This window comes from Rhopalosiphum padi, unplaced genomic scaffold, assembly GCF_020882245.1.
Source record: "Rhopalosiphum padi isolate XX-2018 unplaced genomic scaffold, ASM2088224v1 scaffold1, whole genome shotgun sequence".
Classification (NCBI taxonomy): Eukaryota; Metazoa; Arthropoda; class Insecta; order Hemiptera; family Aphididae; genus Rhopalosiphum; species Rhopalosiphum padi.
The window spans coordinates 9052771-9070978 of NW_026869996.1; the positions used below are offsets into that span (position 1 = coordinate 9052771).

The 18208-nt window shown below is 29.4% G+C and overlaps 2 protein-coding genes across 2 annotated transcripts; both read left to right on the forward strand.

Moving 5' to 3' along the window:
• Window positions 1-12710: 12710 nt before the first annotated feature.
• LOC132931215 (uncharacterized) lies at window positions 12711-15491 on the forward strand. Its single transcript, XM_060997337.1, has 3 exons — window positions 12711-13533; window positions 13665-14166; window positions 14248-15491. Exons 1-3 carry the CDS (start codon window positions 13054-13056, stop codon window positions 15489-15491), a joined length of 2226 nt encoding a protein of 741 aa, XP_060853320.1. The 5' UTR covers window positions 12711-13053.
• Window positions 15492-15505: 14 nt separating this feature from the next.
• Window positions 15506-17581, forward strand: LOC132931216 (ATP-dependent DNA helicase pif1-like). Its single transcript, XM_060997338.1, has one exon. It carries the CDS (start codon window positions 15506-15508, stop codon window positions 17579-17581), a length of 2076 nt encoding a protein of 691 aa, XP_060853321.1.
• The last annotated feature ends 627 nt before the right edge of the window (window positions 17582-18208 follow it).

Here is an 18208-nt window from a genome sequence, read left to right on the forward strand (position 1 = left end):
CGTTACGACACACAGCAGTACGGTGAACGCCACACAACTATCTAGTTTCTTTCTGAGGCGGTTCGGCCGACGGATGTCGTCCCTACTACGGCGACGCTCACGCCCTCTGTTGGTGTATACATTTAATAATTGACTGTTTTATAAGCAGATTAAAATAGGAATTCATAATATTTCTCAAACTTATCATATAAAAACATGTTTTATAGTGTTTATGAAGAATCAGCTAACATAATATCTATAGAAGTTAATAATAGTAAATAAGAATCATTTACTTAATATAATTGTCTGGATTACATGACACTAACTTAAGAATTGAGTGTTTTATAAGCAGATAATAATTTGAATTTTTAATATTGGTAAAGATTATCATATAAAATAATGTATTATAGAGTATATAAAGTATCTGCTTAAATGAAATGTATGCAAGTTAATAATGGTAAATTGGAGTAATTTTCTTAATATAGTCGTCCAGGTTTCAAGAGATTAACTTGAGAATTGTGGGTTTTATAAGCAGTTAAAAACATAAATATTTTATATTCGTCAAAATTATCATATAAAATCATGTTTTAAAGTTTTAATGAAGTATCTGCTTAAATGAGATGTATGCAAGTTAATTATAACAAATTAGAATCATTTTCTTAATATTTTGGTCCAGGTTTCAAGAGATTAACTTGAGAATTGTTTGTTTTATAAGCAGATCAAAAAATAAATATTTAATATTCGTCAAATTTATCATATAAAATCATGTTTTATAGTTTTAATGAAAAATCTGCTTAAATGAAATGTATGCAAGTTAATAATAACAAATTAGAAACATTTTCTTAATATAGTGGTCCAGCTTTCAAGAGATTAACTTGAGAATTGTTTGTTTTATAAGCAGATCAAAAAATAAATATTTAATATTCGTCAAATTTATCATATAAAATCATGTTTTATAGTGTTTATGAAAAATCTGCTTAAATGAGATGTATGCAAGTTAATAATAATAAATTAGAATCATTTTCTTAATATAGTGGTCCAGGGTTCAAGAGATTATCTTGAGAATTGTTTGTTTTATAAGCAGATCAAAAAATAAATATTTAATATTCGTCAAGATTATCATATAAAATCATGTTTTAAAGTTTTAATGAAGTATCTGCTTAAATGAGATGTATGCAAGTTAATTATAACAAATTAGAATCATTTTCTTAATATTTTGGTCCAGGTTTCAAGAGATTAACTTGAGAATTGTTTGTTTTATAAGCAGATCAAAAAATAAATATTTAATATTCGTCAAATTTATCATATAAAATCATGTTTTATAGTGTTTATGTAAAATCTGCTTAAATGAGATGTATGCAAGTTAATTATAACAAATTAGAATCATTTTCTTAATATAGAGGTCCAGGTTTCAAGAGATTAACTTGAGAATTGTTTGTTTTATAAGCAGATCAAAAAATAAATATTTAATATTCGTCAAATTTATCATATAAAATCATGTTTTATAGTGTTTATGTAAAATCTGCTTAAATGAGATGTATGCAAGTTAATAATAATAAATTAGAATCATTTTCTTAATATAGAGGTCCAGGTTTCAAGAGATTATCTTGAGAATTGTTTGTTTTATAAGCAGATCAAAAAATAAATATTTAATATTCGTCAAAATTATCATATAAAATCATGTTTTATAGTTTTAATGAAAAATCTGCTTAAATGAAATGTATGCAAGTTAATAATAACAAATTAGAATCATTTTCTTAATATAGTGGTCCAGCTTTCAAGAGATTAACTTGAGAATTGTTTGTTTTATAAGCAGTTCTAAATATAAATATTTAATATTCGTCAAAATTATCATATAAAATCATGTTTTATAGTGTTTATGAAGTATCTGCTTAAATGAAATGTATGCAAGTTAATAATAAATAATTAGAATCATTTTCTTAATATAGTGGTATAGGTTTCAAGAGATTTACTTGAGAAATTGTTTGTTTTATAAACAGTTAAAAAAATGAATTTTTAATATTCGTCAAAATTGTCATCGTAAAAAAGCATGTTTTATAGTGTTATTGAAGTATCAGCTTAAACGAAATGTATGCAAGTTACTAATGGTAACTCTTAAGAATGAAAATTACAAGTCAAAGGTGTTTACTAATATTTATTTCAGATTATTAACAAATCTCAATTGTTTCACTGCCATTAATTTACTGTCAATTATATTCAATAACCATTACACGCACATTACATAAACCCAATATTATTAGCAGTATCTTCTAGTCCATTTTCAGCATAGGATGTTGATACCTTCGTAAGTGGTAGAAATGTGAATTCATGTTTCTGCATGCCTTGAGTGATCTGACAAACATGTCCATCTGAAAAAATGTAGTAAGTTAATAATGTATAATTGTTAAAGAATAACTTGAGAATTCAGTATTTTATAAGCAGTTAAAAATATGAATATAAAATACGAGTCAAAATAATCATATACAAAACATGTTTTATAGTGTCTATGAAGTAACAGCTTAAATGAAATGTATGCAAATTAACAATGGTAAATTAGAATCATTTTCTTAATATAGTGGTCCAGGTTTCAAGATATTAACTTGATAATTGTAGGTTTTATAAACAGTTAAAAATATAAATTTAAAATACGAGTCAAAATAATCATATAAAAACATGTTTTATGGTATTTATGAAGTATCAGCTTACATGATATATATGAAAGTTAGTAATGGTAAATAAGAATCATTTACTTAATCTAATGGTCTGGATTTCATGACACTAAGTTTTTGTTATACTGCAATTATGTTGCTATCAGTTACATTTAATTACCATTACACGTACATCGCATAAATCCAATATTATTATCAGTATCTTCTAGTCCATTTTCAACATAGGATGTTGTAACTTTCTTATGTGGTAGAAATGGTAATTCATGTCTCAGCATGTCTTGAATGATCTGCTGTACCGCAATCTGAAAGAATTTACTCAGTTAAATATGTATAGTGGTTGGAGAATAACTTGAGAATACAGTGTTTTACAAGCAGTTCAAAGTATGACTTTGTAATATTTGTTTAAATTACCATGTAAAATCATGTCAACATTCAGAATATTAAATCATTTTTTATTGTGTTTATGAAGTTTCAGCTTAAATGTAATATTTGAATGTCAATTATGGAAAATTAGAATCATTTGCTTACAATCTAATGGTCAGGGTTTCATGACACTGATTTTTTTTTACACTACTATTAATTTAATATCAATTATATTCAATATCCATTACTCGTACTTTGCATAAAACTATTATTATTATCAGGATCGTCTAGTCCATTTTCAACGTAGGATGTTGAAACTTTCCCATGTGGTAGAAATGGTAATTCATGTCTCAATATGTCCTGAGTATATCTGGTGTACTGCCATCTAAAAAAAAATAGTAAGTTAAATATGTATAATGGTTGGATGATAAAATGTCACTACTAGATACCATAAGGAGAACGACAATTTTTATATGACAACTAGTACGTGGACAACACTGAGTAATTCAGAAGTGGAAACTATCAAAACATAAACTAACGGACAAACTTCATTTTTATACAAAATACATGAAAGGAATTTACAATTGAAACTTAAATACAAATACGAATGTAAAACTGCAAAACATGTATAACAGATGATAATAAATAATAATTATGATAAGCCATAAAAGATAGTACAAATATACCAGAATGTTTTGTAGAAGAAATTCAAATGTATTATGAGTGTAACTAAAGAATACATTTGTACAACAACTGAAAATCGCTCCTTTTCAATACGAAAAAATGTTAAGTTGTATTATTGGTCAGAATTGACTTATAAAATCATATTTTATAGTTTTTATGAAGTAAAAATATCAGGTAAAATGAAAAAAGTGAAAGTTAAAAATTATAAATTAGAATCATTTTCTTGATCTAGTAGTCAAGGGTCAAGAAACTTACTTGTGTTAACTTCGGGCATAAAATATGAACAATTCGTTTATAATATCAAAAATCTTAATTAATAAATAACGAGTAGACTCAAAAGCTAAGTAAAAACAACGACCCGTTACGACACACAGCAGTACGGTGAACGCCACACAACTATCTAGTTTCTTTCTGAGGCGGTTCGGCCGACGGATGTCGTCCCTACTACGGCGACGCTCACGCCCTCTGTTGGTGTATACATTTAATAATTGACTGTTTTATAAGCAGATTAAAATAGGAATTCATAATATTTCTCAAACTTATCATATAAAAACATGTTTTATAGTGTTTATGAAGAATCAGCTAACATAATATCTATAGAAGTTAATAATAGTAAATAAGAATCATTTACTTAATATAATTGTCTGGATTACATGACACTAACTTAAGAATTGAGTGTTTTATAAGCAGATAATAATTTGAATTTTTAATATTGGTAAAGATTATCATATAAAATAATGTATTATAGAGTATATAAAGTATCTGCTTAAATGAAATGTATGCAAGTTAATAATGGTAAATTGGAGTAATTTTCTTAATATAGTCGTCCAGGTTTCAAGAGATTAACTTGAGAATTGTGGGTTTTATAAGCAGTTAAAAACATAAATATTTTATATTCGTCAAAATTATCATATAAAATCATGTTTATAGTGTTTATGAAGTATCTGCTTAAATGAAATGTATGCAAGTTAATAATAAATAATTAGAATCATTTTCTTAATATAGTGGTGTAGGTTTCAAGAGATTAACTTGAGAATTGTTTGTTTTATAAGCAGATCAAAAAATAAATATTTAATATTCGTCAAATTTATCATATAAAATCATGTTTTATAGTGTTTATGTAAAATCTGCTTAAATGAGATGTATGCAAGTTAATAATAATAAATTAGAATCATTTTCTTAATATAGTGGTCCAGGTTTCAAGAGATTATCTTGAGAATTGTTTGTTTTATAAGCAGATCAAATAATAAATATTTAATATTCGTCAAAATTATCATATAAAATCATGTTTTATAGTTTTAATGAAAAATCTGCTTAAATGAAATGTATGCAAGTTAATAATAACAAATTAGAATCATTTTCTTAATATAGTGGTCCAGCTTTCAAGAGATTAACTTGAGAATTGTTTGTTTTATAAGCAGATCAAAAAATAAATATTTAATATTCGTCAAATTTATCATATAAAATCATGTTTTATAGTGATTATGAAAAATCTGCTTAAATGAGATGTATGCAAGTTAATAATAATAAATTAGAATCATTTTCTTAATATAGTGGTCCAGGGTTCAAGAGATTATCTTGAGAATTGTTTGTTTTATAAGCAGATCAAAAAATAAATATTTAATATTCGTCAAGATTATCATATAAAATCATGTTTTAAAGTTTTAATGAAGTATCTGCTTAAATGAGATGTATGCAAGTTAATTATAACAAATTAGAATCATTTTCTTAATATTTTGGTCCAGGTTTCAAGAGATTAACTTGAGAATTGTTTGTTTTATAAGCAGATCAAAAAATAAATATTTAATATTCGTCAAATTTATCATATAAAATCATGTTTTATAGTGTTTATGTAAAATCTGCTTAAATGAGATGTATGCAAGTTAATAATAATAAATTAGAATCATTTTCTTAATATAGAGGTCCAGGTTTCAAGAGATTATCTTGAGAATTGTTTGTTTTATAAGCAGATCAAAAAATAAATATTTAATATTCGTCAAAATTATCATATAAAATCATGTTTTATAGTTTTAATGAAAAATCTGCTTAAATGAAATGTATGCAAGTTAATAATAACAAATTAGAATCATTTTCTTAATATAGTGGTCCAGCTTTCAAGAGATTAACTTGAGAATTGTTTGTTTTATAAGCAGTTCTAAATATAAATATTTAATATTCGTCAAAATTGTCATCGTAAAAAAGCATGTTTTATAGTGTTATTGAAGTATCAGCTTAAACGAAATGTATGCAAGTTACTAATGGTAACTCTTAAGAATGAAAATTACAAGTCAAAGGTGTTTACTAATATTTATTTCAGATTATTAACAAATCTCAATTGTTTCACTGCCATTAATTTACTGTCAATTATATTCAATAACCATTACACGCACATTACATAAACCCAATATTATTAGCAGTATCTTCTAGTCCATTTTCAGCATAGGATGTTGATACCTTCGTAAGTGGTAGAAATGTGAATTCATGTTTCTGCATGCCTTGAGTGATCTGACAAACATGTCCATCTGAAAAAATGTAGTAAGTTAATAATGTATAATTGTTAAAGAATAACTTGAGAATTCAGTATTTTATAAGCAGTTAAAAATATGAATATAAAATTCGAGTCAAAATAATCATATACAAAACATGTTTTATAGTGTCTATGAAGTAACAGCTTAAATGAAATGTATGCAAATTAACAATGGTAAATTAGAATCATTTTCTTAATATAGTGGTCCAGGTTTCAAGATATTAACTTGATAATTGTAGGTTTTATAAGCAGTTAAAAATATAAATTTAAAATACGAGTCAAAATAATCATATAAAAACATGTTTTATAGTATTTATGAAGTATCAGCTTACATGATATATATGAAAGTTAGTAATGGTAAATAAGAATCATTTACTTAATCTAATGGTCTTGATTTCATGACACTAAGTTTTTGTTATACTGCAATTATGTTGCTATCAGTTACATTTAATTACCATTACACGTACATCGCATAAATCCAATATTATTATCAGTATCTTCTAGTCCATTTTCAACATAGGATGTTGTAACTTTCTTATGTGGTAGAAATGGTAATTCATGTCTCAGCATGTCTTGAATGATCTGCTGTACCGCAATCTGAAAGAATTTACTCAGTTAAATATGTATAGTGGTTGGAGAATAACTTGAGAATACAGTGTTTTACAAGCAGTTCAAAGTATGACTTTGTAATATTTGTTTAAATTACCATGTAAAATCATGTCAACATTCAGAATATTAAATCATTTTTTATTGTGTTTATGAAGTTTCAGCTTAAATGTAATATTTGAATGTCAATTATGGAAAATTAGAATCATTTGCTTACAATCTAATGGTCAGGGTTTCATGACACTGATTTTTTTTTACACTACTATTAATTTAATATCAATTATATTCAATATCCATTACTCGTACTTTGCATAAAACTATTATTATTATCAGGATCGTCTAGTCCATTTTCAACGTAGGATGTTGAAACTTTCCCATGTGGTAGAAATGGTAATTCATGTCTCAATATGTCCTGAGTATATCTGGTGTACTGCCATCTAAAAAAAAATAGTAAGTTAAATATGTATAATGGTTGGATGATAAAATGTCACTACTAGATACCATAAGGAGAACGACAATTTTTATATGACAACTAGTACGTGGACAACACTGAGTAATTCAGAAGTGGAAACTATCAAAACATAAACTAACGGACAAACTTCATTTTTATACAAAATACATGAAAGGAATTTACAATTGAAACTTAAATACAAATACGAATGTAAAACTGCAAAACATGTATAACAGATGATAATAAATAATAATTATGATAAGCCATAAAAGATAGTACAAATATACCAGAATGTTTTGTAGAAGAAATTCAAATGTATTATGAGTGTAACTAAAGAATACATTTGTACAACAACTGAAAATCGCTCCTTTTCAATACGAAAAAATGTTAAGTTGTATTATTGGTCAGAATTGACTTATAAAATCATATTTTATAGTTTTTATGAAGTAAAAATATCAGGTAAAATGAAAAAAGTGAAAGTTAAAAATTATAAATTAGAATCATTTTCTTGATCTAGTAGTCAAGGGTCAAGAAACTTACTTGTGTTAACTTCGGGCATAAAATATGAACAATTCGTTTATAATATCAAAAATCTTAATTAATAAATAACGAGTAGACTCAAAAGCTAAGTAAAAACAACGACCCGTTACGACACACAGCAGTACGGTGAACGCCACACAACTATCTAGTTTCTTTCTGAGGCGGTTCGGCCGACGGATGTCGTCCCTACTACGGCGACGCTCACGCCCTCTGTTGGTGTATACATTTAATAATTGACTGTTTTATAAGCAGATTAAAATAGGAATTCATAATATTTCTCAAACTTATCATATAAAAACATGTTTTATAGTGTTTATGAAGAATCAGCTAACATAATATCTATAGAAGTTAATAATAGTAAATAAGAATCATTTACTTAATATAATTGTCTGGATTACATGACACTAACTTAAGAATTGAGTGTTTTATAAGCAGATAATAATTTGAATTTTTAATATTGGTAAAGATTATCATATAAAATAATGTATTATAGAGTATATAAAGTATCTGCTTAAATGAAATGTATGCAAGTTAATAATGGTAAATTGGAGTAATTTTCTTAATATAGTCGTCCAGGTTTCAAGAGATTAACTTGAGAATTGTGGGTTTTATAAGCAGTTAAAAACATAAATATTTTATATTCGTCAAAATTATCATATAAAATCATGTTTTAAAGTTTTAATGAAGTATCTGCTTAAATGAGATGTATGCAAGTTAATTATAACAAATTAGAATCATTTTCTTAATATTTTGGTCCAGGTTTCAAGAGATTAACTTGAGAATTGTTTGTTTTATAAGCAGATCAAAAAATAAATATTTAATATTCGTCAAATTTATCATATAAAATCATGTTTTATAGTGTTTATGTAAAATCTGCTTAAATGAGATGTATGCAAGTTAATAATAATAAATTAGAATCATTTTCTTAATATAGTGGTCCAGGTTTCAAGAGATTATCTTGAGAATTGTTTGTTTTATAAGCAGATCAAAAAATAAATATTTAATATTCGTCAAAATTATCATATAAAATCATGTTTTATAGTTTTAATGAAAAATCTGCTTAAATGAAATGTATGCAAGTTAATAATAACAAATTAGAAACATTTTCTTAATATAGTGGTCCAGCTTTCAAGAGATTAACTTGAGAATTGTTTGTTTTATAAGCAGATCAAAAAATAAATATTTAATATTCGTCAAATTTATCATATAAAATCATGTTTTATAGTGTTTATGAAAAATCTGCTTAAATGAGATGTATGCAAGTTAATAATAATAAATTAGAATCATTTTCTTAATATAGTGGTCCAGGGTTCAAGAGATTATCTTGAGAATTGTTTGTTTTATAAGCAGATCAAAAAATAAATATTTAATATTCGTCAAGATTATCATATAAAATCATGTTTTAAAGTTTTAATGAAGTATCTGCTTAAATGAGATGTATGCAAGTTAATTATAACAAATTAGAATCATTTTCTTAATATTTTGGTCCAGGTTTCAAGAGATTAACTTGAGAATTGTTTGTTTTATAAGCAGATCAAAAAATAAATATTTAATATTCGTCAAATTTATCATATAAAATCATGTTTTATAGTGTTTATGTAAAATCTGCTTAAATGAGATGTATGCAAGTTAATTATAACAAATTAGAATCATTTTCTTAATATAGAGGTCCAGGTTTCAAGAGATTAACTTGAGAATTGTTTGTTTTATAAGCAGATCAAAAAATAAATATTTAATATTCGTCAAATTTATCATATAAAATCATGTTTTATAGTGTTTATGTAAAATCTGCTTAAATGAGATGTATGCAAGTTAATAATAATAAATTAGAATCATTTTCTTAATATAGAGGTCCAGGTTTCAAGAGATTATCTTGAGAATTGTTTGTTTTATAAGCAGATCAAAAAATAAATATTTAATATTCGTCAAAATTATCATATAAAATCATGTTTTATAGTTTTAATGAAAAATCTGCTTAAATGAAATGTATGCAAGTTAATAATAACAAATTAGAATCATTTTCTTAATATAGTGGTCCAGCTTTCAAGAGATTAACTTGAGAATTGTTTGTTTTATAAGCAGTTCTAAATATAAATATTTAATATTCGTCAAAATTATCATATAAAATCATGTTTTATAGTGTTTATGAAGTATCTGCTTAAATGAAATGTATGCAAGTTAATAATAAATAATTAGAATCATTTTCTTAATATAGTGGTATAGGTTTCAAGAGATTTACTTGAGAAATTGTTTGTTTTATAAACAGTTAAAAAAATGAATTTTTAATATTCGTCAAAATTGTCATCGTAAAAAAGCATGTTTTATAGTGTTATTGAAGTATCAGCTTAAACGAAATGTATGCAAGTTACTAATGGTAACTCTTAAGAATGAAAATTACAAGTCAAAGGTGTTTACTAATATTTATTTCAGATTATTAACAAATCTCAATTGTTTCACTGCCATTAATTTACTGTCAATTATATTCAATAACCATTACACGCACATTACATAAACCCAATATTATTAGCAGTATCTTCTAGTCCATTTTCAGCATAGGATGTTGATACCTTCGTAAGTGGTAGAAATGTGAATTCATGTTTCTGCATGCCTTGAGTGATCTGACAAACATGTCCATCTGAAAAAATGTAGTAAGTTAATAATGTATAATTGTTAAAGAATAACTTGAGAATTCAGTATTTTATAAGCAGTTAAAAATATGAATATAAAATACGAGTCAAAATAATCATATACAAAACATGTTTTATAGTGTCTATGAAGTAACAGCTTAAATGAAATGTATGCAAATTAACAATGGTAAATTAGAATCATTTTCTTAATATAGTGGTCCAGGTTTCAAGATATTAACTTGATAATTGTAGGTTTTATAAACAGTTAAAAATATAAATTTAAAATACGAGTCAAAATAATCATATAAAAACATGTTTTATGGTATTTATGAAGTATCAGCTTACATGATATATATGAAAGTTAGTAATGGTAAATAAGAATCATTTACTTAATCTAATGGTCTGGATTTCATGACACTAAGTTTTTGTTATACTGCAATTATGTTGCTATCAGTTACATTTAATTACCATTACACGTACATCGCATAAATCCAATATTATTATCAGTATCTTCTAGTCCATTTTCAACATAGGATGTTGTAACTTTCTTATGTGGTAGAAATGGTAATTCATGTCTCAGCATGTCTTGAATGATCTGCTGTACCGCAATCTGAAAGAATTTACTCAGTTAAATATGTATAGTGGTTGGAGAATAACTTGAGAATACAGTGTTTTACAAGCAGTTCAAAGTATGACTTTGTAATATTTGTTTAAATTACCATGTAAAATCATGTCAACATTCAGAATATTAAATCATTTTTTATTGTGTTTATGAAGTTTCAGCTTAAATGTAATATTTGAATGTCAATTATGGAAAATTAGAATCATTTGCTTACAATCTAATGGTCAGGGTTTCATGACACTGATTTTTTTTTACACTACTATTAATTTAATATCAATTATATTCAATATCCATTACTCGTACTTTGCATAAAACTATTATTATTATCAGGATCGTCTAGTCCATTTTCAACGTAGGATGTTGAAACTTTCCCATGTGGTAGAAATGGTAATTCATGTCTCAATATGTCCTGAGTATATCTGGTGTACTGCCATCTAAAAAAAAATAGTAAGTTAAATATGTATAATGGTTGGATGATAAAATGTCACTACTAGATACCATAAGGAGAACGACAATTTTTATATGACAACTAGTACGTGGACAACACTGAGTAATTCAGAAGTGGAAACTATCAAAACATAAACTAACGGACAAACTTCATTTTTATACAAAATACATGAAAGGAATTTACAATTGAAACTTAAATACAAATACGAATGTAAAACTGCAAAACATGTATAACAGATGATAATAAATAATAATTATGATAAGCCATAAAAGATAGTACAAATATACCAGAATGTTTTGTAGAAGAAATTCAAATGTATTATGAGTGTAACTAAAGAATACATTTGTACAACAACTGAAAATCGCTCCTTTTCAATACGAAAAAATGTTAAGTTGTATTATTGGTCAGAATTGACTTATAAAATCATATTTTATAGTTTTTATGAAGTAAAAATATCAGGTAAAATGAAAAAAGTGAAAGTTAAAAATTATAAATTAGAATCATTTTCTTGATCTAGTAGTCAAGGGTCAAGAAACTTACTTGTGTTAACTTCGGGCATAAAATATGAACAATTCGTTTATAATATCAAAAATCTTAATTAATAAATAACGAGTAGACTCAAAAGCTAAGTAAAAACAACGACCCGTTACGACACACAGCAGTACGGTGAACGCCACACAACTATCTAGTTTCTTTCTGAGGCGGTTCGGCCGACGGATGTCGTCCCTACTACGGCGACGCTCACGCCCTCTGTTGGTGTATACATTTAATAATTGACTGTTTTATAAGCAGATTAAAATAGGAATTCATAATATTTCTCAAACTTATCATATAAAAACATGTTTTATAGTGTTTATGAAGAATCAGCTAACATAATATCTATAGAAGTTAATAATAGTAAATAAGAATCATTTACTTAATATAATTGTCTGGATTACATGACACTAACTTAAGAATTGAGTGTTTTATAAGCAGATAATAATTTGAATTTTTAATATTGGTAAAGATTATCATATAAAATAATGTATTATAGAGTATATAAAGTATCTGCTTAAATGAAATGTATGCAAGTTAATAATGGTAAATTGGAGTAATTTTCTTAATATAGTCGTCCAGGTTTCAAGAGATTAACTTGAGAATTGTGGGTTTTATAAGCAGTTAAAAACATAAATATTTTATATTCGTCAAAATCTATTATATAAAAATAAGTCCGGTTTTCCTCCCTGACGCTATAACTCCAGAACGCACGAACCGATTTCCACGGTTTTGCATTCGTTGGAAAGGTCTTGGGCTCCGTGAGGTTTATAGCAAAGAAAATTCTGGAAAATTCAGGAAAAATTCAACAGAAAAGTGGGGAAATCGTTTTTCACATACAGCGCCATCTATTATACATAGCATGTACTTCAAACCAATAGCAACGGTGCGTGATAAAGTGTGTGACAGATATCATTATTCTCTGTTCAGTTAATTTCATTTATTGTAAATTATATGGATCGTGCATTTGAAGTTAAATTCAACACTATGTCCATAGTCCAAAATGCCTAGAGAACGACGTGCGAACATCGGCCGCCGCACAAGACATGCAAGCCAGCAACAAGTCTATTCAAGGAACTTAAGAGAAGAAAGACAAAATATAATAAGAGAAAATGACCGATTGAGACATCGCGTGAGCACACGAAGATCATTGGCATCATACAATCGCTTGGCATTCCAATATGATCCCACTGCGAACTACAGTGATGATGAAAATTTGGATATTGGACGAATGACGACTATATGCCGATATTGCAATGCGGTAAAGTTCAAAAGAGAAACGGTTGGATTGTGCTGCGCAAGTGGAAAAGTCAAACTGGATCCATTACTTACACCACCACAGCCACTGAAAACATTGTTTGATGGAAGTGATCCCGATTCCAGCCATTTTCTTCAACACATCCTTGAATACAATAACTGCTTTCGCATGACTTCCTTTGGAGCTAATATCATTCGAGAAGGCGGCTTCATGCCGACTTGCAAGGTAAAAGATACAACACACATAACCAACACATAATTGCAACACATAACAACTTCATATACACCACACACTACACCATCACACGATTTACAATGTATTCATGAACAAATTTTAATGATTATTTGCAATTACAGATACAAGGTCAAATATATCATTTGCATGGTTCAATGGTGCCAACACCAGATGAACCGCATCAATTTCTGCAAATATATTTCATTTCGTCGATGGTGGATCAGCTGAACGTGCGGTGCAATATACAGGGAGCACAACAGTTAAAGAGACGAATTATTGAACAGTTGCAAGCATTTTTTCACGCTAATAATGCTGTGGTTAATATGTTCAAAACAGCATTGGAACGAATGCCATCGGATACGCACAAATTTGTCATAAGAGCGGATTGTACTCCGACAGGTGAACATGTGCGAAGATTCAATGCACCCACCGTTAATGATGTTGCTGCAATTATTGTTGGCGATCCAACTAAATCACGAGACATTGTCGTTCAGCGAAGAAGCAATATCATGCATCGTGTAAACGAGACACATCGTTTGTACGATGCGTTACAATATCCAATCATTTATTGGCAAGGGCAAGACGGATACGACATCACGTTGAAGATGGTCGATCCAATTACAGGTACAATATTCACACACTAATTATTTCCATTATTACTTTTATTGGTTTCCATTAACAATTCATTTAATTTTGCATTTTCAGGAGTATCAACGAATAATAAAAATCTAAGCGCAATGAATTACTATGCGTATCGTATGATGATTCGTACACATGAGGAGAATGTCATTCTGAAGTGCGGTCGGCTATTCCAGCAATTCGCTGTTGACATGTATGTCAAAGTCGAGACCGAACGTTTAGCGTTCATCAGATTCAATCAGCCAAAGCTACGATCTGAGGACTATATACACTTGCGTGATGCTATTCATTCAGATGGTGATGTTCAGAATATTGGACGACTGACGATTCTCCCATCAACTTATATCGGAAGCCCACGCCACATGCACGAATACGCTCAAGACGCTATGACGTACGTGCGAAATTATGGAACTCCGGATTTATTTATTACGGTCACATGCAATCCGAAGTGGACGGAAATTGAACGCGAGTTGGAACCGGGTCAAAAACCGCAAGATCGCCATGACATAATCGCCAGAGTATTTCAGCAAAAACTCAAGGTTATGATGGATGTGCTTACTAAATATCGAGTTTTTGGTGACACACGTTGTTATATGTACTCGGTGGAATGGCAGAAGCGTGGACTACCGCATGCTCATATCCTAATTTGGTTGCTGAACAAATTACATTCAAATGAAGTGGATGACATCATATCAGCTGAAATTCCTGATCCAGTCACTGATCCCCGTCTACACGACATTGTGACGACACAGATGGTGCATGGACCGTGCGGTGCATTAAATCCATTATCGCCTTGCATGGCTGATGGAAAGTGCACAAAACGATATCCGCGACCGTTAGTTGCTGAAACAGTCACAGGGAACGATGGATATCCAGTTTATCGTCGGCGTTCAAAAGAAGATAACGGTCGAACTATTAAAGTTAAAGTTCAAAATCAAGAGATTGAGATCGGAAATGAATTCATTGTACCATATTGCCCGCTGCTATCACGAATTTTCGAAACACATGCAAACGTTGAGAGTTGTCATTCGGCCAAATCAATCAAATATTTGTGCAAGTACGTCACAAAAGGCAGCGACATGGCTGTGTTTGGTATTGCGTCGGAAAATGTGAATGACGAAATCAGCAACTTCCAAATGGGCAGATACGTCAGTACTAATGAAGCACTGTGGCGATTATTGTCATTTCAAATTCATGAAAGATATCCCACAGTTGTACATTTAGCAGTGCATTTGGAAAATGCCAAAGAGTTTACTTCACTGAGGCTAATGCGGCACAACGAGCTGAGAGACCACCATCGACAACATTGACTAGCTTCTTTGCAATGTGTGAAGCAGATCCATTCGCAGCGACGCTGATGTACGTTGAAATGCCCAAGTATTACACTTGGAATCAATCAACAAAGAAATTCCAACGTCGCAAACAAGGAACCCCAGTTCCAGACTGGCCACAGGTGTTTTCAACTGATGCACTAGGTCGTATGTACACTGTTCATCCTAGAAACGATGAATGTTTTTATTTGCGACTGCTGTTAGTAAATGTACGTGGACCGAAATCATTTGCGCATTTGAAAACTGTGAATGGCCACCAATGCCAAACATATCGAGAAGCATGTCAACTATTGGGTTTGCTGGAGAACGATTCTCATTGGGATTTAACACTTGCAGATTCAGTTGTTTCATCAAATGCGTACCAAATACGAACGCTGTTCGCAATTATCATCACCACATGTTTTCCTTCACAACCAATTCAGTTATGGAACAAATACAAAGACGCCATATGTGAAGATATCTTGCATCGCTTGCGTATTCAAACGAATAATCCTGACATCCAAATAACCGATGAAATCTACAATGAAGGATTGATTCTGATTGAGGATCAATGCTTGACTATTGCAAACAAGCTACTGATTGAAGTAGGAATGATTGCGCCAAATCGATCGATGCACGATGCATTCAACCAAGAATTAAATCGAGAGCTGCAATACAATGTTGATACATTGCAGGAATTCGTTAGAAATAATGTTCCGTTGCTGAATGAACAGCAAAAACAAGTATACAAAACATTAATGCAAGCGGTGGACAATAATACTGGTGGTCTATTCTTCCTGGATGCACCTGGAGGAACAGGGAAAACATTTGTCATTTCATTGATTTTGGCCACTATTCGATCAAGATGTGACATAGCTTTGGCGTTAGCATCATCTGGAATTGCGGCGACTCTTCTAGATGGCGGTCGTACTGCACATTCTGCGCTTAAGTTGCCACTCAATTTAAACACAATTGATACTCCAACGTGCAATATTTCCCGATCCAGTGCAATTGGAAAATTGTTAATGCAATGCAAGCTCATTGTTTGGGATGAGTGCACAATGGCACATAAGAAATCACTTGAAGCACTTAACTTCACACTGAAGGATCTTCGGAGAAATAACAACATCTTTGGCGGCTTGATGATATTGTTGGCAGGCGATTTCAGGCAGACGTTGCCAGTAGTTCCCCGTGGAACGCCTGCAGATGAATTGAATGCTTGCCTAAAGGCATCACCTTTATGGAATAACGTAAAAACATTATTGCTAACCACTAATATGAGAGTTCAACTTCAAAATGATCAAAGTGCTGCACAATTTTCCAAACAATTGTTAGATCTTGGAAATGGAAAAGTCCCAGTTGATGCGACATCTGGATTAATTACTCTTACCAACGACTTTTGCCGATTTGTAGACACTCAATTAGTTCTTATTGAAAATGTTTTCCCAAACATTAGTGAGAATTATAAGAATTATGCTTGGTTAAGTCAACGAGCAATTCTTGCAGCAAAGAATAATGATGTCCACGCACTGAATTTCACCATTCAATCAAAAATTGCTGGCGATTTGGTGACATACAAATCCGTTGATTCAATAACAAATCCCGATGATGTAGTAAATTATCCAACGGAGTTTTTGAACTCTCTGGAGATACCAGGATTTCCACCACATAACTTGCAACTGAAAGTTGGTACAGTTATTTTGATACTGCGTAATTTGAATCCACCGCGACTTTGCAACGGTACTCGACTTTCGGTAAAGAGACTTATGCCGAATTTAATTGAGGCAACCATTATTAACGGAAAGTACGCAGGTGAAAATGTATGTATTCCTCGAATACCAATGATTCCGACTGATCTTCCGTTTGACTTCAAACGATTGCAATTCCCAGTTCGCCTTGCGTTCGCAATGACAATTAATAAGTCGCAAGGCCAATCGCTTAGTGTTTGCGGGATAAATTTGGAAAATCATTGTTTTTCACATGGACAGTTATACGTTGCGTGTTCACGAGTTGAGAAACCATCCGCTTTGTTTGTGTTAACGTCAGACCAAAAAACAAAAAATGTGGTTTACCAAAGAGCACTACAATGAAACAATTAAATAACACTTCATTTTAGTAGGTAATTGAAATGAATTTATTACTGTTGTGAAATGAAATAAATATTTTCCTTTTCAAATATATAACAAAAAAAATTTTTTTTCTTTATCTTTTAATCACCAAACGAAATGTTACATAAAACGAATCTGGTGGCGAAACGGAGTTCGACGGGTCTGCTAGTTATCATATAAAATCATGTTTATAGTGTTTATGAAGTATCTGCTTAAATGAAATGTATGCAAGTTAATAATAAATAATTAGAATCATTTTCTTAATATAGTGGTGTAGGTTTCAAGAGATTAACTTGAGAATTGTGGGTTTTATAAGCAGTTAAAAACATAAATATTTAATATTCGTCAAAATTATCATATAAAATCATGTTTTAAAGTTTTAATGAAGTATCTGCTTAAATGAAATGTATGCAAGTTAATTATAACAAATTAGAATCATTTTCTTAATATTTTGGTCCAGGTTTCAAGAGATTAACTTGAGAATTGTTTGTTTTATAAGCAGATCAAAAAATAAATATTTAATATTCGTCAAAATTATCATATAAAATCATGTTTATAGTGTTTATGAAGTATCTGCTTAAATGAAATGTATGCAAGTTAATAATGGTA